Source organism: Nicotiana tabacum, chromosome 9 (assembly GCF_000715075.1).
Source record: "Nicotiana tabacum cultivar K326 chromosome 9, ASM71507v2, whole genome shotgun sequence".
NCBI classification, from domain to species: Eukaryota; Viridiplantae; Streptophyta; class Magnoliopsida; order Solanales; family Solanaceae; genus Nicotiana; species Nicotiana tabacum.
The window spans coordinates 79,739,211-79,765,035 of NC_134088.1; the positions used below are offsets into that span (position 1 = coordinate 79,739,211).

The window sequence follows — 25,825 nt, forward strand, 5'->3', positions numbered from 1 at the left end:
TGGTTTCCGAAAGCCTCGTATCTAGGTACAATTAATTCGATTCAATCAATACCAATTATTATAATTAATCCTATAAGGAAATACTAATTTTTTCAATAAAATCCGAAATTAACTCAAAAATCGGCCGTGGGTTCTACGTCTCGGAACCTGACAAAAGTTACAAAATATGAACGCTCATCCAATCACGAGTCCAACCATATAAATTTTACCAAATTCCGATATCAACTCGACCCTCAAATCTTCAATTAAAGTCTTTGAAGATTTCTACCATTTTCAACCCAATCTATACCCATTTGAACTCAACAATCTTTCCATAAACCTTATTGATATGTATAAATGATACTATTACACCCAAGAATCATACTCTTAATCACCCATCTTTACCCAAACTCGAAATTGAAGATTAGGGGTTAGAACCTTACCTCTTGGGTGAAGATCTTGTGATATTTCCTTGTTGGATTTCAAAGCTTGAACAAGATCTTGATGAACAAAGCACTTGAGCTTCTTCCTCTCTCTAGAACACTCTCCCTTCTCTCTAAAAAATGTCAGATTTTTGCTCCAAAATGAGTCCCAAAGCCTATTTATCAAAATGAGTTTGGGTTATGAAAATAGAAAAATTAATCCTCCGAAAGGAGGTCTGCGATCGCATAATAGACCGCAGAATGGGTATGCGGGTCGCAAAATACACCGCAAAATCGATGCCTAGAAATGGGCTTCACTGGGCAGGTTTGCGACCATTTTGCGTCGCATAACTACTTCTGCGATCGCATAATGGTTCTGCGATCGCAGAATCGCATTTTTCAGACTTTGGTAATTTAGTCATAACTTATTGTAGGAATATCCAAATGACAAACGGTTTGAAGAGTTAGAAACTAGACTCAATGATCTTTCATTTGATAGGCAGATCATCACGTAACTTCATATACATAACTCCACTATATAACACTTCGTATCATGATAGTTATGCACATTTGAAGTTGGGTCTTGTGCGAACTCACTTGAAACTTTAGTCTTATGAAATTTCCAACTTCTACATTCGATGCCGAAACCTATCGAATCAAGTCCGATTGATTTCAAATTTTGCACACAAGTCATAAATGACATAATGAAGCTATTACAATTTTCAGAATCGGATTCTGACCTCGATATCAAAAAGTCAACCCCTCGGTCAAACTTCTTAAAAATTCAACTTTCGGTATTTCAAGCCTAATTTTACTACGGACCTCCAAATAATTTTTCGGACACGCTTCTAAGTCCAAAATCACCATACGGAGCTATTGAAATCATAAAAATTCAAATGCGAAGTCGTTTACACATAAGTCAATATCCGATCAACTATTTCAACTTAAGCTTCCAACATGAAAGTTCATTCTTTCAAGCTAACTCCGAAATATCTTAAAACCAAAATCGATAATTTACACAAGTCATAATACCTCGTAGGAAGTTATTCAATACTTCAAATAGTTGAAAGGAGCGTAAATGCTCAAAACGATCGGTCGAGTCGTTACAGTTTTGTTATGGTGTTGTATGAAAATCTTGAATAGCCTCTTCAACGGTTCATTTCTCATTCTTCTATTTCCTGAATCTTCTCGTCCATTGGTTTACGCAGACAATTCAGAAATGGAGTTGCTCATATTGAATAGCTGCTTCATATGGACTTCAATATAGAAGAGCTTAAGTGTTCATCAACTAGATTATGTATTGAATAGCTTGTATCTGTAAGAGGCCGTTTGGACATAAGAATTTTTTCACTTTTTTTTGGAAAATTTTTTATTTTTTTTCGAAATCATCTTTTCCAATTTTCACTTGAAAATGAATTTTGGAATTTTTCGAAAATTTGAAAAACTATAAAAAGTTATTTTTCAAAATTTTAACTCAGATCACTCACAAAACTTCAAAAACAACCCAAAATTATATTCATGCCCAAACACAAATCAAATTTCAAATATTTTCACTAGAAAAAAAAATTCACTTTTTTTTTGAAATTTTATAATTTTTATGTACAAATGCCCACTAAGTTTCTTTTTGTTTCAAATGAGTTTTTCGACTGTCGTGTTAGCGTCGTACGTATACTCTAAAAAATAACTTTTCAGTATTGACACGAAAGAATGGCTTCTCGGCATTATCGGTTGGGAATTACTACTACTATTAGTCTTGTATGATCAATTAATACATTATTGTTATAACAAAAATCAAATTATGGTGGATGTCTACTCTTCTTCCATAATCTTCTCAAATGCTTAATGATATATTCAATGACATATTTCTATGCTTAATGACATGTTCAATGACATATTTTTCTTCACTTTTCATGCCTCTATAAAGGCCTTGTAATAGATAAGAAAATACACACAATTGAAAAAGAAAATCTCTTCCTTCTCTCTATCTCCATTTCTTGTTCATGTTTTACTAAATTGCTTTTATTTCATAACAACATGTCTTGTTCATGTTTTACTAAATTGCTTTTATTTTATAAAACGTTATCAGCACGAATTGCTCATTTCATGATCTTCTACGTCAAGACTATGTAAATTATAAGCAGACAATGAGATCAAGTACAATGAAAAAATGTCTTGGATGATAATACAAAGATAAGTTTTACATCCATCTAAACCAATTCATACTTTCATATCTTTGCATTAACTTTATGTGCAGTATTTAGTTAAAATATTTTTTTTAATTGTATCCACTAAAATAAAGTAGTAAAAATATTTTTTTCAATTGTATCCAGTGAAATAAAGAACTGAAAAGGTATGTCTTTATTTGCTACATCTCTTATAGGACAAAGATAATATTCTAACGTATATATATGTTCTGACCTTTTACATATTATGATAGATAATTATTAAGGTAATTTAGTAATAATATTTTTACCATCACGTGATGTATTTCATTGAAAGCAAAATTATCAAATATGTAGGCGATTTTACAGTACCTTGCAAATTTGGCATTCGAATATACAATCAATATTAACTCATTATAGTTATAATTTATAATAGTCACGGTTATGCATTAAGCCTTAAATATTTTTGCTGGAAACATAAAGCTCATTCTTCCGTATTGGATTTTTTTGGTGAAGTTTTTATAGTCTTTGAAATATAAATGGTTATAGATTATATGCATATTTTTTCTAATTAATTTATTAAAATGTAAAAGTGATTGTATCATTTAAAAAAAAAGGCATATATCCTAACTAGCATTTTTGTTGCAGAGGAACTGTTTCAAGATTGAAATAGTTATATATGTCTTCTTGAAAGTTAATTTACTTATGCCTATAATTATGAAGTAATAATATTTTAAAGGCTCGAGTGCGAGTCCTAGTGAATTTTGGCCTATTATGCCAAAGATTGAGGGTAAGACGATGGGTTCAAGTCCCAACGCACTATGTTGATGAAAAGACGTTGGATTCAAGTTCCAACGCATTATGGCCTAGCATGCCTTTATATGGGTAAGGCATTGAGTTTGAGTCCTAATGCACCATATTGATAATAATAATAACTAAAGAAAAAATAATATATTTTTCATGAAAAAGTATGAAGCTTGTCCCACTTGATTTGCTCTATTCTTGAAGTGAATGTGATAGCAGTGCATGATAAGTCTAAATAAAGACAAGTGGTTGAACAATGAATGTGAGCATATGAAAGGCCAAAATAATAATAGTTATCACTATGATAATTATAAAAAGGGAGAACAAGACAATGTTTACTATCAAATTGGTATGAAAAAAAAAATAAAGCACATTGTATGATTATACTCCATTCTTTGAAGAGAATGTGACTTGTGATAAATGTTGAGAATGCATACTCATTCCTGAAAGTGACTGTGAAAATATATATGTGATAAAGATTATGCATAATAATGTACTTGTGCATGATTGGATAAATACTACAACTCACCTCTAAGGGAGGTTTGAGACAAAGAAAGATAATGAATATTATTGCGTAGTTACATGAATATATCATTGGTCGCATACATGTGATACGCCAAATATTTTGTCAAGCCTTATGAAAGTTATTAAAAGCAAAATTAAAGCAAGAAATTATTTTGCTTATGATGAATTTAAACATGACAATTATTATGATATGATTTTCTTTGTGAAGGAGACATTCATTATATGGATGGTGTGACAAAGATCTTGTAGTACAAAAGCAGTTAAGAGCTCTGAAAAAACTAATTTATTACTACCCGGATGAATAAAATTGTTCATGACATTAATATTGTAGTAAGTCTCAAAAGAAATATTTTGATTTATAAATATATTAGCCAAAGTGGTTGGCATATTGAGACTATAAATGAAAAGAAGATTGAATATCTTTATATTACTATAATCATACCGGATAAATATGAAAGGTTACCTGACTTTTCTTCTATTTGTACTACACAAGTATAAGTATGATGATGTAATCACAAGCCATAAGTAAACTAGAGGTTTACTGAAATAAATATTAGTTAGCATGACCGGTTGACTATCTCGGTTCAATTATGATGCAAAAAATTAATTGAAAATTACATTGGCATATATTGAAGAAATATAAGATTCTTCAAGAATTCTCTTATGCTGCTTATTCTCATGATATACCAATTAAGGTTGAGATTGAATCCCTTGATTTATGGAATGAATAAAAGGTGATAAATATATGGGCCCAATCACCTTCCATGTGGATCGTTTACTATTATATGATTTTAATAGATGCATCTATTCTATGGTCACATGTGCATTTATTATCAACTAGCAGTTTGGCTTTTGCAAGATTGGTTGCTCAAATTATTAGAGCACAGTTCCAGAATATAAATTATGATGATTTATCTTGATAATACTGGCTTAAATACTAGTTGGTTTAGCAGAAATTGTATGCCTCCAATTATATCTAAATCATTGGTTTTGAGAATAAAATTGCCAAAATAAAATTTGGTATGTGATGTATTATTTAATATACAACAGCACTTGTACGCATCTAGCCAAATTATAATAAGTTCTCCCTATCACAATCGGTTCAGGGTCAGGAACCAAATAATTTCAATCTCAAAATATGAATGTGCTATATGATTTAATTGTTCCACTACAATACACAAAGATGGATCCCCAAATAAGGCTAGGGATATGTGTCGGTGATCCCAACAATAGGGAGAGAAAATGGGCAGCTGAAAAAGTAATGTATGTAATGAATTATTATGAGTACATCTAGATCCTCGTATGAGAAAATGTGAACTTGAAGTTCAAGTGATAATTCATTTGCAAAATATTGCCAGGCGTATTTGCTGACCCAAAACTACATGGCATATTCAGCTGCTAATGCTCCAAATAAAATAAAGTTCATAATGAATAGAGTCTATGGCATGCATGAAGCATAATAGACTAATCGGTTCCAAAGATAAAACTCCTTGAAGAAGGAGAGGAGCAAATGTTCAAGATGGTCAAAATAAGGAGGCAAGTGCTCTAGAAGAGCACCACGACATAACACTTCCTAAGACCTCATGGGAGAGGCGCCGGTACCTGAAAATAAAAAGATAAAGAGATCTCAATAAGGTATGTCTTTATTGGGTAATAGTAGAACCGATATAAAATGATCGTTGACGATATTGTTAATATAATGTTGCGCTCAATATTATTAATATTGACGAGGATCTTGAGTTCAAATCTGTCATCAAATTTGGACAGATAAATGATTGGCCAAATGAAAAATACGTAATAAAAATTGATTTCACCTGAAAATATGAAGTTGGACGAATAGTCCCAACACCTGAATGTATAAAGCAGTGGAGGTATAAATGTGTTCTTGTGCGAAAAAAAGGTCAAGTCGATAAACATAAAGACGACTTGTGTCACAAGAAAATTTGTAAATATCTTGGCATTGATTATATAGAGATATGTTCTCCTGTGGTGGATGTCGTCATTTTAGGTTTTAATCTGGCAATACAAGAAAAACGCGATATGCGTATAATAAAAATCATTGAAGGATTTAAATTGTTCTAAAGCATATTAAGGTTTCCAAGAAATTTATTAAATAAAGCTTCAAAAATCCATATTCGGATTGAAACAATTAGGGCGCATGTGGTATAATCGCCTGAGTGAGTACCTGTTGAAAGAATGGTACAAGAATGATTCAATTTGTCCTTGTGTCTTTATAAAAAGATCTAGATTTAAATTTGTTATAATCACCGTGTATTTTGATGATTTAAATATCATTGGAACTCCTAGGGAGCTTCCTAAAGCAGTAGACTATTTAAAGAAAGAATTTGAAATGAAAGATCTTGGAAAGACAAAATTTTGTCCTGGTCTACAAATTGAGTATATGAAAGATGGAATTTTTGTCCATCAATCAGCATACACTAAAATGATTTTAAAGCGATTATATATGGATAAAGTACATCCATTCCGACCTCATGAAAATAATGAAGAGCTTCTTGGTCCCGAAGTACCATATCTTAGTGCAATTGGTGCACTAATGTATCTTTCTAACATTACAAGGTCTGACATAACTTTTTCAGTTAATGTCTTAACAAGATATAGCTCTGCTCCTACAAGGAGACATTGGAATGGAATCAAACACATATTGCGGTATCTAAAAGGGACTGCCGATAAGGGATTATTTTATGGCAATGATTGCAGTCCCGATATTATTGGTTATGCCGATGCTGGGTACTTATATGACCCACACAAGGCTCGATCTCAAACAGGTTATGTGTTTACATATGGAGGCACTGCCATATCTTGGCGATCGACTAAGCAATCAATCGTGGCTACTTCATCTAATCATACTGAGATAATTGCTATTCATGAAGCAAGTCGAGAATGTGTATGGTTGAGGTCTATAATACACCTTATTCGAGACAAATATGGTTTGAATTGTGACAAACCACCCACAATTTTGTATGAAGACAATGCAGTATGCATAGCCTAACTGAAGGGAGGATTCATAAAGGGGATAGGACAAAGCAAATTTCACCAAAGTTATTTTTCACACATGATCTTCAAAAGAATGGTGATATCAATGTGCAACAGATCCGTTCAAGTGATAATATGGCTGATCTGTTCACCAAATCTCTACCGATGTCAACCTTCAAGAAACTAGTGTACAAGATTGGGATGCGAAGGTTCAAGGATGTGAATTGATGCTCTCATCAGGGGGAGTTAATACGCGTTGTACTCTTTTTCCTTACAAGGTTTTGTCCCATTGGGTTTTCCTTGCAAGGTTTTTAACGAGGCAACCAAAAGGCGTATTTCTAAACATGTGTACTCTTTTTCCTTCACTAGGATTTTTTTTCCCATAGGGTTTTTTCCTAATAAGGTTTTAATGAGGCACATTATCTATGGACATCCAAGGGGGAGTGTTATAAGAAAAATCAAATTATGGTGGATGTCTACTCTTCCTCCATGATCTTCTCAAATGCTTAATGACATATTCAATGACATATTTCTATGTTTAATGACATATTCAATGACATATTTTTCTTCACTTTTCATGCCTATATAAAGGCCTTGTAATAGATAAAAAAATACATACAATTGAAGAAGAAAATCTCTTCCTTCTCTCTATCTCCATTTCTTGTTCATGTTTTACTAAATTGCTTTTATTTCATAACAACATGTCTTGTTCATGTTTTACTAAATTGCTTTTATTTTATAACAATTATGTATTTTTATTTTTTAATATCCATTATAATTTACCGAGTAAATAATTCAAGATTTGTTTCTTTTAGTATGCTATCACTTTTTAGGTGACAATACATATTGTGTACACTTTTAATTTTAAATTGACGTCGTCGTCCTTATTTGAACTCTGAAATAGTGTCCATATTCCTAGAATTGAACTCTTAATCACTTAATCCCATATAGCTCCCATATCTAAACAGAGATGAATTTGATATTTAAAGTTACTAGATTTGGAGTGGCTTTGATCTACTATATGCACACTATCTTTAATTTATTTATGTTTGTATACACATGTGCGGTTCAATCCAAAGCAATAAGTTCGAAACCAATTGCTCGTGGCTGGATTCGTAAATTGAGCTCACTCTATAAGTTCCAAACTTTTATGTAAACTCTTTCCAACATCTGATCACTATATATTGTAAACAAAGTTCTTTTCCTACTAACAAGTTAAATTTATTTTTATGCAAATGTATAGAGTATATTAAACTATGAACATTTTCCACTGTCATCTTAACAAAGTGGATGCTCTCAAACTACGGAATACACAATTTTCTAAGCTTAACCTTGTGCAACTTGTCCAGAAACAAAAAAGATAAGGAAGCACTAGATTTTTGTCTACATGTCTCCTAAAAATTAAATTAGAGACCCTTTAATATTTTCTTTTTACATTTGATAGCTAACTTAGCTTAAAAAGTTTTGTTGTGGTGCAGCTGCGTAATCTTGTAGCCTGTGTTGCGGAGGACTGGAAAAGTCTAGTATATTATGCTTTCAGACATGTGGTCATCTGATATTCAAAAGGCTATCCATGTATAATATTCAAAAGGCTCCCATGTTAGGAATGCTGACCACCTCAAGAACTGGAGCATCTACAAGTATTCAAAACTTTTGTTTTCCTACTTCACACATGACTTGGAAGTGTAAAACGGAGAAACTAATAACAATGTTTTATATTTCATTCAGTATGTTGATCTTCTGTTATTGGTCAGACTCAGAGGAACTAGTTCTTTCATTATATCACAAACGCATTGATGTCGGGCTTCAAATTTGGGTCTACAAGTATATTATTGCTTAATTTACAACTATATTCTTCTTCAGGCACAATTTTCCATGTATAGAAGCCATATGTTTAGCTTTCTCAATTTAAAGTACCATCTTCTGAGTTACTTAGAGAAGTTTTATTTTCATTATGTGAGTAAGATACATCTGTGCCTACCTTATTTTAAAGAAGAATCCACTGCATCTGTACCTTTAACAAGAATCATGGATGTTGCTTTCGTCTGGGCTATGGTTGTATCTGGCAGTGAGCATCAAACATGCTTGGCATGATGCTGACAACTAGTAGTGGTTGTGTTCATTCTTTGGAGCACTTCTTTTTAGATCTTTAAGTTTAGCCTTGTGAAGCTCCTAAAAGGTTGATTCAGAGCTGCAAGAAGATTGAGCTCTAAGTTGGTTGGCCTATTATTTTGGTGCACAGATGGATATTCAAGCTGGAATTACTTGTGGATGACTTTCATTATAGTCAAGAGTTGAAGAGATACTTGTTAAACCTGAAATGAAATTGAATTCAAATGGTTATTTTCTCTCTCTTATGTTATTGACACTTTGAAACTATGTATAGAAGTTCTTTTGTTCTGGATTTAATAAAATAATATAACGATCCGACCGGTCGTTTTGAGTGTATTAGTCCCGATCCCCTAATTTATGCTTCCTATATGTTATATTGTGGTTACGTGACTTGCCGGGTTGCTTGGTGTCGGGTCGGGAGAGTTTCAGAGTGATATGGGACACATAGTCCCTAAGTTGGAAGTTTAAGTCGTAGGTAAGGGTGGCATGTGGGCCGGACCCGGTCCTAAGTGGGTTTCGTGGTCCCGGTCCTAAGTGGGCCGGTCCTAAGTAGGTCGGTCATAAGTGGGCCGGTCCTAAGTAGGCCGGTCCTAAGTGGGTCCGGACTTCGCGGGCTTTTTGTTAGAACCATTCCGGACCCGGAACCACGAACTAACGGTCCTGGGTTAAATGGGCCGGTCCCGGGCCTAAGTGGGCACAAGTGGGCCTAAGTGTGTCCTACAGATACTTTCTATTTTTAATTTTTTTTAATAGAAGTTAGAGAAAAAAATGGTAATAAAAATATCTAAGGCAATTCCTTGTAAATTATATTATAGAATTGTGACCTAAATTTTTTAATTCAAATTTAAAGACAAAAATATTTTAAAGAGATATTCAAAGCAATGCGTTATAATTTTATTATAGCATTAAAAAATCATGGCAATATCTTTCTTAGTCTTCCTCCCCCCATGGAATGAGCACAACAAGGTGCTAATACCACCATTGAGAAGAAAAAGAAACTAATCAAGATGTGCCAAAATACAAGTTACATATTAATTTTTGTTCATATAAGTTACATAGTATCTCTTACAAATTTCATAAATCCTTCAAGGTTCGGAGGAATTTCCGTTGTGGTTGCGGTAAAGAAGCTTGGTCATCACCGCTTCCTGGCAAAGCAGCATCCTCCGCAAGTTCAGCTAGCATATCTTCGTAAGATTCGTCTACCTCTGGTTGTGATTCAGCAAGTCCAAAATTTCTTCTTTCCGAACAGATCCAATATTTGAAAAGTACTGATTTTTTCAAGCTCTCCCTCATAGACGCTCTATAATCACCGAGTTAAAGTCTTGCTTGATTGAAAGCGCTCACCGATGCCACTGTTGAAGCTTGAATAGTTAAAATGTATCGGGCCATCCTTGAAAGAATCGGAAAGTATTTTTCTTTGTCCTTCCACCATTCCAAAATATTAAAGGAGCCGTCAGGATTCACTTCCTCAATTCCCTGTGACAAATAAACTTCAAGCTCATTTAGTTGTGAAAAATCACTAGTACTAGAACCTTGAGAACTCCTGAACCCCGCCCAAGCACTAAGTGCTCTTACTCTCGCAGTTCTTTTAGGTGATTGAGAACTAGAAGAAGAAGGAGTTGGAACATTTGGTCTAGCATGATCTAATGCAACTTGATAAGCATTATAAATAGTTTGAATATTTATTTTAATTGAGGTTATTGCGTCCGGAAGTTTAGACAACTCCTCATCTTCAAGTGCTAAACCATTATAAACAGTTTCATACCAAAATTGAGGATCTCCTAATTTCATAGTAGGATTTAACAATGCAGCAACACCATAAATAAGGGGAATAGGGAAAAAAAATATTTTTTAAACTTTTTTCTCATAGAATCAATAGCAAGTTGATAAATTTCTCCACCCTCTGAAAAATGATCAAACAAATTTGCAAGTTCTGTAATATAAACTAAACAGTTAGAAATAGTAAGATAATATTGCCCAGAAAATTCATTTGTAGCAATATGAAATTTTTCTAAAAAATCTACAAGCATTTTAACATTAGCTCAATCCGCTTGTAAGGTGCTCAGCATCATCACTTACATGAGCGTTAACCGTTGAGTTTATGGGGTTTCTATATTCATATGGAACAACTAAATTTTCATACATGTAATTCCATCTAGTTGGACAAGGTTTAGGAACCTTTCTTTCTCTTAGGCCAAATTCATCGCATCTTTTAAAATATTCTCTAAGTCTACTTCTACGGTTTGAAAAAAAAGGCCAATTAAGAGCCATTTTAACCTTTTCAATTTCAACATTTAAAATTCGCATACCATCACCCACAATTAAATGGTAAATATGACAAATACATCTAACATGAAAAATATTACTAAATGCAGGATTTAGTGTAGTGGTAAGCAAGGCTACAATATTTGCGTTACTAGTAGCATTATCCATTGAAACTAACATTATTTTATCACTAATACAAAAATATGTACAAATATCTATAACCGTGCTAGAAATAAACTGCCATGTGTGACGTAAATTAATTATTCTATAAGCAATAATGCACTTTTGTATTATCCAATCCTCATCAATCCAATGACTGGTAACAGTAAGGTAATCACAGTCATTACCACTTCTACCAATATCAGTTGTAATAGCAACATGACAATTTATATGAGTAAATAAATACCGCAAATATTGTTCATATTCATGTTTATATTTATAAATATCGCTATTTACAGTTGTGGGAGGAAAACCTTTATAAGTAGGATTATAAACTTTTCTAATATAATGCACAAAGCGAGGGTTAGAAGGATAACTATAGGGTAAGCATATAACAGTAATCATTTTTGCCAATTCTTTCCCGATCTTTAGTTGAGTAAAAAAGGCCAAACAACAGATATTTCTGCCCGTTTAGAAGGTTGTCTAGAAAAAGTAGAGGCAGTAACAGGAGGGTCAGACGGGGGATCTTTTTGATTATTATTAGTTGGGTTAACTTCAGGAGCAGGACTAGTGGGTGTATCGTCATCCGGTTGCGTTTCATCAAAATCTATTTCTTCATTACCATTTTCATCAATAGTTGGATTACTATAAAGAGCATTCATATATTCATGGTTTAATTGTTCACTGGGTGCAATATTATGGCAAAATTGACTCTCGGTAAATTATAATAAACTATTATCGCTATCAAGAATAGGAGGCGTAAGACAGGTAACAAGTTTGGGTCGGGGAGCCGGGGGAAGTGGAGGAGGAACAGATTGGCCACTAGATTCACCACTCTTAGATTTTCTCTTATTTTTACTAAATATTATTTTTAAGAAATAAGCCATCTTAATTAATCAAGCAAAGTAAATAAAACAAACAAAACTATAATATTAAAACTTAAAACTTGGAATGAGTTTACCGAATTGACGAACAACTTGTTGAAAATTAATTATCATTGAAGACTTCAATTCACCAACTTCACAATTTTGCACAAATTATAACAATAGAGTAAGCAATTATAGAAGAAAATTAGAGAGAGATTGATAATTTTGTGAGAAAAATGAAAGAATGAGGAGGTATTTATAGTTGAAAATAGGGGAAAAGTATAATTATAAAAAATTTGGGGGTTAAAACAAAGTTTGGGGGGTTAAATGGCTATTTTGGCAGACCAAACGGCTAGTTTTTAAATGGCCAAACGGGCAAATTTTTTTTTTTTTAAAAAATCTGGCCGTTGTGACCGTTTAGGCCCACTAGGACTGGTCCGGTCCCGGTCCCAAACGGTCCGGTCTCGCGGACCTCGCGTCCTGGACCGGCCCACTTGCAGACCCACCTCCCCCGATCCCGGTTTTGGTCTTAAACGGTTAGGACCGTATAGGCCCACTACCCATATGGGACACGGTCTTGGGCCGGTCCCGGTCCTGGACCGGCCCACTTGCCAGCCTTAGTCGTAGGAATTGACCATAGTTTGACTTATGTGAAGACGACTCCGGAATAGAGTTTTTTGGTTCTCATAGATCCGTAGGAGGATTTTGGTCTTAGGATCGTGCCCAGATGTCGATTTGGAGGTCCGTGAGTCATTTCGGTGTAAATTGGCGAACGTTGGAAGGTTGGAAGATTTTTGGAACGTTGGAAGGTTGGAAGATTTTTGGAAAGTTTGACCGGGGTGAACTTTTTGATATCGGGGTCGGATTCCGATTCCGGAAGTTGGATTAGGTCTGTAATGTCATTTATAACTTTTGTGCAAAATTTGGCGTGAATTAGAGTTGTTTTGGTATGAATCGGCGTTGGTTTCGTAATTTGGAAGTTCATAAGTTTTTAGGCTTGAATCGATGCACGATACGTGATTCTAGTGTTGTTTGATGTGATTTGACGCTTCGAGCGTGTTCGTATGATATTTTAGGACATGTTGGTATGCTTGGTTGAGGTCCGGGGGCCTTGGGTGTGATTCAGATCATGTTCGGCGCATTGCGGGTCATTGAAGGATTGCTGAAGCTGCTGAATTTTATGATGTCTATTTTTCTTCATCGCGTTCGCGGGAGAGTTCTCGCGTTTACGAAGGGTACCTTGGAGGCAGGTGATATTTTTTCTTCGCGTTCGCGAAGAAGAGAGGCAGGCTGGAGGGACCACACGCGTTGGTTTACACGTTCGCTAGTGAGGCTTCACATTTGCAAAGCCTGGATCTTTTGGTCATCGCGTTCACGAGTGGGTCTTGGCGTTCACGTAACAGAAAAACTAGGTAGTAGCATTTTGTGCTTCGCAAACGCGAGGCAATTTTCGCGTTCGCAAAGAAGGAATCACTGGGCAGCAGACTTAAGTTCAAAATCGAGGGTTTATTTCATATTTCACAATTTGGACTTAGAGAGCTCGGTTTGAGGCGCAATTTCGAGGGATTTTCAGAGGGATTGTTGGGGTAAGAGTTCTTAACTCGATTTTGATAAAATTCCACTAATCTATCATTGATTGTATCATGTAATTAGGGATTTGGGATGAAAAAATTGGGGAAAAGTGTAGATGTTCTTAGACTAATCTTTTGAGTTTTGAAAGGCGAAATGAGATTGGATTTGAATAATTCTTGTATGGTTGGACTTGATATCGAATGGGTGTTCAGATTTTATAATTTTGTCAGGTTCCGAGACGCGGTCCCGGGTTAACTTTTTGGGATGATTTTTCAATTCTTTGCTAAGATCATAATTTCATTATTTGAATTAGTTTCCTATAGTTATATTTATAGTATGAAATTATTTTGGCTAGATTCGAGCCATTTGAAGTTGGAATATCGAGGGAAAGGCCTTCTAGTTGATTGATTTCGCGTGATTTGAGGTAAGTGACTTGTCTAACCTTGTGTGGGGAAAATTTTCCTTAGAATTTGGTATTGTTGTGATAATTGTGATATGTGGGTGCCGTGTACGTAAGGTGACGAGTGCGTACACGGGCTAAATATTGAGATTTCGATTTTAGCTATGTAGTTTCCTTTTTATGCTTGAATTGAGTTACTTTATCATGTTATAGTCACCATGTTTAGTCTAATTTCACATGTCTACTTGTCTTATCTTTTATTTGCAACTTGTACTACCTGTTTAGTTGAATTACTTGCTTTCTTAATTCCGTATTCATTATTTAACTGTGGGATTCTTTACTTGAAATATCTTGTTGTTGAGTTTGGTGTTGAGTTGCAAAGGCCGTGGTTTTTATTGAGCAAAGTGTGAGTTGTGAAACATAATTTTATTGAGTTGTTATGTTTTGGCATTTGTGTTATTAGTGATTAGGATTGTTTGGATGTTTGCACGAGGTTTCTGCCGTGTTGTTGTTACTAGTTGCATGAGGTTTCTGACGTGCCGTTGTTACTATTGATACGCATGAGGTGGTATAACGTTTGGGTGTGGAAACACATGTTGTGAGATAATGTGAGCTTGATACGCGTGGCTAGTAGGAGAACTACTAGAAGCCATGAGGTGTAATAAGGTGGGCTAAAACTCGGGGTGGTATTTCGGAAAAAATAATTTTCAAAACTAAATGTAAAGGCCCCCGCGGTGATATAAGGAAAGACTGTGATTTATTTTTATGATTTGAGGCTATGAGGCGGTACCTCGGGAGTGCCCCTGTTGATCTTTCTCTCTTTGCTGAATTTGGTTTGGTTGTTGTTTTCCTTAAAATGTAAAATCCTTGTTTTCCTTTCATGTTGTATTAGATGTCTTGATTCCGTGTTGTTATCTTTCCGTAAATTCTTTATTGTTCCACTTCCTTGTAATTACCATTATATCGTTATATCTTCTGTCTTGTTTCTTATTATCTCCTGTAGGGCCTTGACCTGACCTCGTCGCTACTCTACCGAGGTTATGCTTGGCACTTACTGGGTACCGCAAGCCTCAGAGTCCCCTTCTACCTGCCCTTTCTTATTTCTTTACATTTTTATAGACAATGATGTATAGGATTGTTCGGTACTGTATCTAGAGCTTGTGACTTATATCTCACCAGGTTTTGGGATTGTACGTATTGAGTTTGGTAGATTTTATTTAGGAAATTGTTGGGATGTTCATGTTTTAATCTCTTATTTAATGTTTCCGCATATTGCTAGGCTTACCTAGTCTTAGAGACTAGGTGTCGTCACTATATCTTATGGAGGAAATTTGGGGTCATGACAAGTTGGTATTAGAGCCCTAGGTTCATAGGTATTATGAGTCACAAGCAGGTTTAGTAGAGTCTCGCGGATTGGTACAGAGACATCTGTACTTATGTTCGGGAGGCTATGAAACTGTTAGGAAAATCTTCACTTCTTTGAGCCACCAATAGCTCCAGTTAGAAGGCAGGCACGTGAGATGCCTGTTACTGCCCCAGCACTCCAGGAGACTCTCGCCCAGTTTCTGAGCATGTTCGGCACTTTAGCTCAGGCAGGGTTGATCCCACTTGCTCATGCCACATCTTAGGCCGGGGGAGGAGCACAGACTCCCGTCACCCGTATCCTAGAGCAGCGGGTCCAGGTTGACCAGGTCCCAGGGGTCATACCAGTGCAGCCGATATCCCCAGTTCAGCCCGAGGTTAGGGCAGCAGTTTTCGAGGGGGAGCAGCTCAGGCTCGAGAGGTACAAGAAGTACCACCCTCCTACTTTCAGCGGGTTGGCGTCAGAGGATGCCCAGGGTTTTCTTGAGGAGTGCCTCCGTATCCTCCGTACTATGGGTATTGTGGAGTCTAGTGGGGTTGCTTTCACTATATTCCAGCTTAAGGAAGCGACTTATCAGTGGTGGCGAGCATATGAGTTGGGTAGTCCGGCCGAGGTAGCTTCACTCACTTGGACTCAGTTCTCAGATATGTTCTTGAGGGAGTTTGTTACCTAGAGTCTCAGATATGCATGGCACGCAGAGTTTGAGCAGTTGCGCCAGGGTTCTTTGATCATGTCGGAGTATGCGGTCCGGTTCAGTGATTTGGCAGCATGCACCAGCCTTGGTTGCTACTGTTAGAGTGCGAGTCCGTTGATTTATCGAGGGGCTCAACCCCGGTAACAGATTTAGCATGGCCCAAGAGTTGGAGATGGACATCGCATACCAGTAGGTAGTGGGGATCGCTAGGATATTGGAGGGCATGTTGACTCGAGAGAGAGAGAGGAGAGGGAGGCCAATAGGCCTCGAGATTCTGGCACATACAGTGGTACTCGTGCCCCAGTTGCAGCTCGTCATGGTAGGGGCTATATGAGTCTCCATGTTCATTCAGCACTTCCAGCCTCCAGCGGTATTCCGGCCATTCCTAGGCCTTAGGCTCCCTATTATGCACCACCATTGTCTAGTGCACCTCCTGCAGGGGGTGCTTTCAGTGATCAGTCCAGCCGATCAAGCCCTAGCCAGCCATGTCCTCCGAGAGCTTGTTTTGAGTGTGGTGACACTCGTCATATGGTGGGGGATTGCCCCAGACTCAGGGGGTGCACCTCCACCAACTACTCAGGCTCCGCGTATTCCACCGAGTCCTCAGGTTTCTCAGTCCATGGTCGCCGCACCAGTTTCCACTCCACCTGCACAACTGGCTAGAGGTGGAGGTCGAGCAAGTAGAGGTCACCCTAGAGGGGGAGGCCAGGCCAGATATTATACTCTTACTACTAGGACGGAGGCAGTTGTATCTGACTCATTCATCACAGGTATTGTTCCGGTCTGTCATATAGATGCATCAGTCTTATTTGATCCAAGCTCCACTTATTCCTATGTGTCATCTTATTTTGCTCCACATTTGGGTGTATCCCGTGATTCTTTTAGTTCTCCTATCTATGTGTCCACACATGTTGGAGATTCTATTGTCGTTGACGGTGTATCTGTCATGTTTAGTTATCCTTGGTGGTTTTGAGACCAAAGCCGATCTATTTTTGCTCAGTATGGTAGATTTTGATATTATTTTGGGCATGGACTGGTTGTTGCCTTATCATGCTATTATCGATTGTCACGCCAAGACCGTGACACTGGCTATGCCAGGATCACTATGGATAGAGTGGAGAGGTACTTTAGACTATGTTCCTAGCATGGTTATCTCATTTCTAAAGGCTTAGCGTATGGTTGAGAATGGGTGTAATGCTTATCTAGCTTTCGTGAGGGATGTTAGTGTTGATACTCCTACCGTGGAGTCAGTTTCGGTATTGAGGGATTATCCAGATGTATTTTTGGCAGATCTTCCGGGCATGCCGCCCGATAGGGATGTCAATTTTGGCATTGATTTGTTACCGGACACTCAGCCCATTTTTATTCCACCCTATCGTATGGCCCCTGCAGAGTTGAAAGAGTTAAAGGAACAATTGCAAGAGTTGCTTGATAAGGGCTTCATTCGGCCCAGTGTGTCACCTTAGGGTGCTCCAGTCTTATTTGTAAAGAAGAAGTATGGTTCTATGCGTATGTGTATTGATTATCGCCAGTTGAACAAGGTTACAGTGAAGAATATGTATCAATTGCCATGTATGGAAGACCTATTTAATCAATTACAGGGTGCTAGAGTGTTCTCCAAGATTGACTTGCATACAGGCTATTATCAGTTGAAGATTTGGAAGCCAGATATCCCAAAGACTGCCTTCAGGACTCGGTATGGTCGTTACGAGTTCCTTGTGATGTCTTTTGGGCTGACCAATGCCCTAAAAACATTCATGCACTTGATGAACAATGTATTTCAGCCCTATCTTGACTCATTCATCATTGTATTTATTGAAGACATTCTGGTGTACTCCCGGAGCCGAGAGGATCATGAGCAACACTTGAGGACTGTACTTCAAACCTTGAGAGAAAAGAAGTTATATGCAAAATTTTCAAAGTGTGAATTTTGGCTTGATTCGGTGGCATTTTTGGGTCATGTAGTGTCGAGTGAGGGGATCAAGGTGGATCAGAAGAAGATTGAAGTAGTGCAGAGTTGGCCCAGACCGTCTTCAGCTACGGATATCCGGAGTTTTCTTAGTTTGGCGGGGTATTACCACCGATTTGTAGAGGGTTTCTTGTCTATTGCATCACCTATGACCAGATTAACCCACAGGGGTGCTCCGTTCAGGTGGACCGAGGAGTGTGAGGAAAGCTTTCAAAATCTCAAGACAGCTTTGACCACAGCCTCAGTGTTGGTGTTGCCTTCGGATTCGGGGTCTTATATTATGTACTGTGATGCTTCGCGTATTGGACTCGACGCAGAGTTGATGCAAGACGGTAGGGTGATTGCCTATGTGTCTAGACAACTGAAGGTGTATGAGAAGAACTATCATGTCCACGACTTTGAGTTAGCAGCTATTTTTCATGCCTTGAACATCTAGCGGTACTATTTGTACGGTGTCTCTTGTGAGGTCTACACAGACCACCGGAGTCTACAACATCTATTCCAACAGAAGGATCTTAACTTGCGGCAGCGGAGTTGGTTAGAGTTGCTTAAAGACTATGATATCACCATTCTGTATCATCTCGAGAAGGCCAATTTGGTGGCCAATGCCTTGAGTCGCAAGGTGGAGAGTTTGGGTAGCTTAGCATATCTACCGGTAGCAGAGAGGCCATTTGCCTTGGATGTTCAGGCCTTGGCCAACCTGTTTGTTAGATTGGATGTTTCTGAGCCAGGCCGAGTTTTGGCTTGTGTGGTTTACCGGTCTTCTCTTTATGATCGTATCAGAGAGAGTCAATATGATGACCCCTATCTGGTTGTCCTCTAGGACACGGTTCAGCACGGCGATGCCAAGGAGGTCACTATTGGAGATGACAGTGTATTACGGATGCAGGGCAGGCTATGTGTGCCCAATCTAGAATCCATAGATTTAGGAGCTCGTATTATTCTTGACTCTTATCAGTTTGAGAAAATCTTTGCAACAAAGTTTTTGGGTATAGTTCTTTTGTGCAACACTCCTGGCTAGATAATTTTGAAGTGTCGTTTGAGGAAGACAAAAGTATGTTGTCTGAAAACCCCCCTGATATTGGTCCAAAAAGTTTGAAATTTAAACACCGCGTACTAGCCCACATTATCTCTACCACTTTGCTATCTCGTACTGGCTCTCTTAGTACTCTGTCTTTTAGAGATGTATTTGTTTTGTACTATTTAGTAAATGGGAAGGCCATCAATTGGTTTGCCTAGGTACATCAGTACATGCTTGAAAGCATCAGGGATGTCTCATCTTCTGCGAATAGTTCGCTCTATGGTTTACTAATCTCTCACATCTTGAAAGTTATGAAAGTGGATATGTCCCTCTATGCTCCTAAAACCATCTCCAGCACATATGACAAGACTGCTTTTGCCATGATGGGATATACCTTGATTGGGGGAGCATGGCTAAAGAAAGACAAAGCACCTGAGTTCATCCCTCATCAGAGCACTGGAGGGATTAAATTTGAAGCCAGCAAATCCTCTTCCTCAGATCAGTTGTTGCTAATGCATCAAAATATTGCAGGTATCAAGGAATTAATAATCTCTGTGCAGGACCAGGTAGACAAGATCAGGGCAGTAACCAAGGAAACTGGAGCAGATGTGGCTAAGCTAAGGATCACTCTCCAAGCCACAAGGAGGCAAGGAATCAGGGCTATGCAGGACGTAACTGAGAAGCTGACCAAAGTCACCAAAGATATTGATGCCTCCTATGACAGTTTCTACACCAAAGTGATCAACACCTTGAAGTATTTCCTTAGAAGGAATTAAGTATTTGGGATGCTTAGACAATCTTTTTATTTTTTGTTTTATGTGGTGAATGTTAAAACTGTTTCTTTTGGTTGTGTCTTGATGAGCATGTCAGTCGACTATGCGAAGTATAACTGCTAGCTGTATATAATTTTTGCCTGCTTAACTAGTACTATTATTAGCTATTGTTCTTCTTGCTCTTTTTTGATTGATGTCAAAGGGGGAGAAGAAAAAGAGTTCAAAGACAGGGGGAGAAACAAACAAGGAAGATCTCCAAGACAGGGGGAGTACACTCGTAAAAGGGAAGTACCTATAAATTAGTCGAACTCTTTTTAGATTATTGTCATCATCAAAAAAATGGAGATTGTTAAGTCTAGAATTTTAATAATGATCAAGAATCTAAAGAAGCCTTGACTAATGGCATCTCATTGTGTGCAAATCTGGAAAGCAACGACACTAATGAAAGGAAAAAAGATCATATTCAACAGCTATATATTTTGAACTTTGTTTTACATGGAAAATGAATCAATCAATCAAAGAACAAAGAAGGAAAGTTAATCAGTCAGCCGTGTCAAAGATCCTCAAGCGCACAAGAATGGGAAGAGAACTAATCACGGACCAAATATAGAATAATCTATGGAAGCTCAAATCAAGGAGAAATGGAGGAAGCAATTCGTCAAGATTAAGGATGAATCTAACTACCCTTTCAAGCTAGATTCATGAGGCTACCCTTGAGTCTCACTCTTATATGTCTATGCCTCACATGGAAAGGTCTCCAATAAATACTACCATACAATCCCAGAAGACAAGAAAATAGAAGACTCATCGAGCTATAAAGGAAGAAGTAGAAGAACATCCAAAGGCACGCAACTACATCATCTGTTTCTACGCCTTTCTAGTTCTTAGTACAAACACTGTATTCTTGAGTCTACAAGTGTCACAAAAGATAGGAAGAGTTATAAAACAAAACGAAAGTTGTGTCAATATTAGAAAGAATCACTGTTGATGTATATCGTTGGTGGTGAACGTACTAAAATCATCACTGTTGTAAACACTTACTAAAAGATCTAAGAGAACCCTTGTGACCCAAGGGAATTGGACGTAGGTACCACATCGGTAATGAACCAATATAAAAATTATTGTGTCTTCTTTACCTTTCTTTCTCCTCAATTTATTTCTACTGCGATCTATCACTGTGTAAAGTCTAGCCGACTAAATTCCTGCACAGTCAACTAAAATTTTTAAATCTGTTACAATTCACCCCCTCTTGTACTTTCAAATTCCATGTGAAAGATGATACAGATTTGCTACTCTTTTTTAAGTCCTAGCTAGGTGTAGAAGTGGAGAACAAGTCATTTCGAATGCAGAGAGTTAATCCTAGACTGTGGATTTTGTTGTGCCAAAGATTGTCTCAAATGATGGATTTGACATGCCTAACTAGCAATGCATTTGGATATTCATTCAGGTTAAAATTCAATGATCTAAAATGACTTATCTGTGTTCGTGTTAGCATTATTAAATTTCAAATTCTGCAGGGTTTAAATAAAACAAACTGAAAGAACAAAGAAAGTAGATGAACTCTAATGATCAACTGAGCTATATTAAACAAATACTATATGTCTTTTTAGGAATTTCAGATTCATTTGATACCATGAATAAATTCAAATCAGCTTGATGGCTCTATATGCCAAAAAAGAATACTAAAGGCCGTGGAAATGAACATACCAGAATTCTGCAAACTTCCAAATGTGGAAAATACTTGCTGGCATCTAATATTTACACCAAAATCAAGAAATTTAACTTTAAGAGCCACAAATTAAAGTAAAAAATTACTTAACCATGATTAATTGAAAAATATTTATGTTTGCATTAATTAAGTGGCAGATGCAAATACCAGGCGAGTAAGTTTTTTTTCCGTGAATGACAGCGATCTTGACTTGTATGAACGCAAAGTGGAGCATTTGTTGTAAGCATATGTTGTAATCAGGAACATTATTAATGTTAAATGCATAGTTAGTTTTCTTACCAAAGGCAAAAGGAAAAGAAAAAACAGTCTTGGCAAGACTAGACATGCATTTTGTGCATGCATATATGGGCATATTGAACCTGATAGTAATAAATTACAATTGACAATTAGAAACATTATGATAAATTGCATCTGCAGCAGAAATGAGAATGTATTAGATATGTGTTTCCTGGACAAGAAAGACATGCAAATTAAATTGTCTTATTGATCCCAATTCAGAAATTTAGAAGAAAAAAAAAAGAAAAAAAAAGAGTCAGCAAAAGGCGTCAACTAGGACAAGCCATCACCTTTAATTTTAATATAATTGATTTGGTCCCTTTTGGGGAACAGAGATTCTTGTTGAAATTTCTAGATAATCAAACCTTTATTACCTGGAGCTTTGCAGCTAGTTCAATTCCTATTAGGCTCTAGGTACAGAAATTTGACCCAAGACTCACATTTATCATCCTTATTTTCCTTTTATCGATTACCTCATTTCATTTTTTTTTTTTTTTTTTTTTTTTTTTTGCTGCCAAGTCCCTAATCTCTCACCAATTCACATACTGGCATGTATTATGTAATAGGTAGGAGTGTCAATAGTTCAGTTCGGCATGTTATTTTATAAAATTTGTATCATATCAAATTTTCGCTTATTCCATTTTGTATAATCAAAATTAGATTTTTCGAAACCGTCTCAATCATCTCGGTTTCTCTTCGGTATCGGTACGATACGGTTCGATTAATTTTTCGGTAATTTTTAAAAATATCATGCAAGAGTCGATAGTCGAAGTTAGAATTCGATAATGTGTACTTGCATAGGACTTTGGCAAAACTCTCTATACATTTTTTCTATTTTAAAAATGATGATCAAAGGAACATGAAAAATGTCCAGAATAAAGATACTATAAATAATACGAGTGGAAAGATACTAATCGAGTTGGGACTCAAGAATAGAGTTTATTAAAAGATTAGTATCCAACAAGAGAGATCTAAATTATACGAGAGGAAAGATATCCAATACCTTGTACCTTACTACTGAAGATCGTTGGAATACCTAGTGACTTGTTACTCAAGCTTAGAACTAATTTAGTTTCAATATTAGAAGTTGGGATTATTTGGCCACTTGTAACCATTTCCATAATCCCAAGACCCAAGAAAAAAAACTTAATGAATATAAAATATATTTTTATATATAAATTTATTCGGAACAATTTGGTATTTTTTAGATTTATTTTTATAAAATTGAAAACCTACTCTATTAGTAGGTACAGTTATAAGTTTATATAAAGCCTACAGTTTTATTAAAATAAACTTAATAATTGATTTGGTCGATTTAGTCAGTTTTTAAAGATCTATTGACACCTCTAGTAATAGGAATATTACGTGCAAATTAAACACTTTCCATTACAAGTACTCCCTTCAATCTATATAAATTAGTTTGATTCGATAAGAAATTTAATTTTTTTTTTAAAATTTGTGATTCTAAAAACTTAAGAGATGTAAAAGATTTGTGAGGCTATGACATTTTTATGGTTATAAAAGCTCTTTATTTAAGGTAAAATGGAAAGTTTAAAGTTAAATTATTTTTAAATATAAAAATATATTATTTTTTTTTGGAACAAACTAAAAAGAAAAGTATGTTAAGTAAATTGAATCAGAACGAGTAACTTTTTTATGTTGCTCATTGTTAAGTTGGAAAACCAAAAGACCAAATTTGTGTCCTCTTCAATATTCTTTTATCTTTCTCTTAATTTCCTTCTCGGGAGAAATGGGTATATGAGAAAAGACAAACGAATTGTCAAATTGGGCTTATTTCTTTATTATCACTATTATTTCAAAAGCACAAACCCTCACATCAAATATATGGCAAACAGATATCACTTGGAGAGAAGGCCCCTCCATACAAACATTTAATGTATAAATTCATATTGCATCTTAATTCATCAGCATATGTAACTATATAATGATAATCAGAAGTGTATTCTGAACAACTTCCCTCCTTTGTTGTTTTTTTGTGTACCTTTATACAGTAAAAATGAAACATGTATCTAAACACAGTGTCTAAGCCAAGGTTCAGAATGGCCTTTTGAGACTCTTGAAGTCCAATGAATCAACACACTCTGCTCTATCCCTATGCACATTCAACAACTTCAACAACTCACTAGCCTTCTCTTTTGTTGTTTCACTACAACCAACTTGTAGCAGCAGCAAAAGCTTCTGAAAAGCACCAAGTTTTAGAGCTTCAACAAGAACATCACCTCCATTTTCCCTCTTCTCATTCTTCCCAATCTTCCATAGAATTGAAACTGAAAACTCAGTTGCCAAATCTGAAACTCTCAGCAATTTCTTGACCAAAACAGGCACAGTTAGAGCATAACTGTAAGCCCTTTTTCTTCCTTCTATAGAGCTGCAAATTCCATCCAAAACACCTAATGCCTTTTCACATATGCTCTTTTCACAATCAACAAGCATCTCTACCAGCAATTCAACTAACCCCAGATCAACAAATCTTGATTGAGCCTTCTTGTTGGCGAAAGACGACGACAAATGTGATGAATTAACCATGTGGTAGATTGCTAACAAAGAAGCTTTTGTAGTAGTAGGGCAAATTGGCTCTTTCACAAGTTTCACTAAGCCTTCTAAAGCTCCTTCCATTCCTAACAAGATTTCAACCTTGTCTTGTTCCTCCATTTTCAAGATATCTTTTAGCACAAAAACTGCATTTCTCCTGCTTGATAAACTCCCATTCTTCAAGAACCACACCATGCAACGTAACGATGAAATCGATCCAAGATTCAACTTGGACTCCCCATCCAGAGGCAATATAGTCGTCAAAGTTGACAAGATCACTTCCCCTGTTGAAGCATTTCTCATATTAATTTCCTCTGAAAATGCAACAAATGCAGCTGATAAAACCTGTGCAGTACCATTGGTAACAAAGCACCGTTTGTTCCTCTCACTTTCATTCACCAACTTCTTCACTTTGGACACTAATTCTCCGCACAACTCTAAGTCATGAATCTCTTTGCTTATTTTTGCAAGTAGTTCAACAACCTCGGACGATGTCACAGGAATTCTTGGAGTTGGAATTCTTTCAATCCCATGATCCTTGTTCTCAACACACCATTGTTGGATCATTTTCCTTATGCTGTGATTTGGAATTGGTTCACCATTTCTCAATGTTTGATTTGTGATGGGACAAGTTTGATTCCCAGCCTCAATCCATTTCTCAATATTCTCTCTATCGTATGTGATCCCTGTTGACAAGGTCACTGGATCTTTCATTAAGTCTAAGGAAATTGGACATGTGAAATGTCTAGGAATCACCAACTCCATGTTTGTAATATCCTCCACTAATCCTCTCTTTGCTACCCTTTTTTCTGTTCTCCTTTTCCTCCATGTTGAAATCATCATTTAATTGCAAATATGAAATACTCAAACTTTACTAGAATCTTGAAAAGAAAATAATGAGTTGGGTTGTTTTTTTGGTTTTCTTTTGTTTGTGATGGGATTCAAGTAGGTAAAGGGGTGGTGGTGGTATATATATAAGTGTTGATTTACTAGCAATTGTAATTTGATGTCACGCGGTTCAAACTTCAAGTTTATTTAGTCCAATTATGAACTAAAGAAACGTTCAAGAACGTGGGAAGGAGGAATTGAATATTTGACCAAATATGAAAGATTTGAATAGGTAAAAGGAACCCAAAGAGACTAAAATAAAAGGAATCAATGGGTTTGATTTTGACGAGAGAAATAGA

At 36.4% G+C, this 25,825-nt stretch overlaps 1 protein-coding gene across 1 annotated transcript; it reads right to left on the reverse strand.

Moving 5' to 3' along the window:
• Positions 1-23,899: 23,899 nt before the first annotated feature.
• Positions 23,900-25,562, reverse strand: LOC107810126 (U-box domain-containing protein 21-like). Its single transcript, NM_001325854.1, has one exon. It carries the CDS (start codon positions 25,476-25,478, stop codon positions 24,141-24,143), a length of 1,338 nt encoding a protein of 445 aa, NP_001312783.1. The 5' UTR covers positions 25,479-25,562; the 3' UTR covers positions 23,900-24,140.
• Positions 25,563-25,825: the final 263 nt, after the last annotated feature.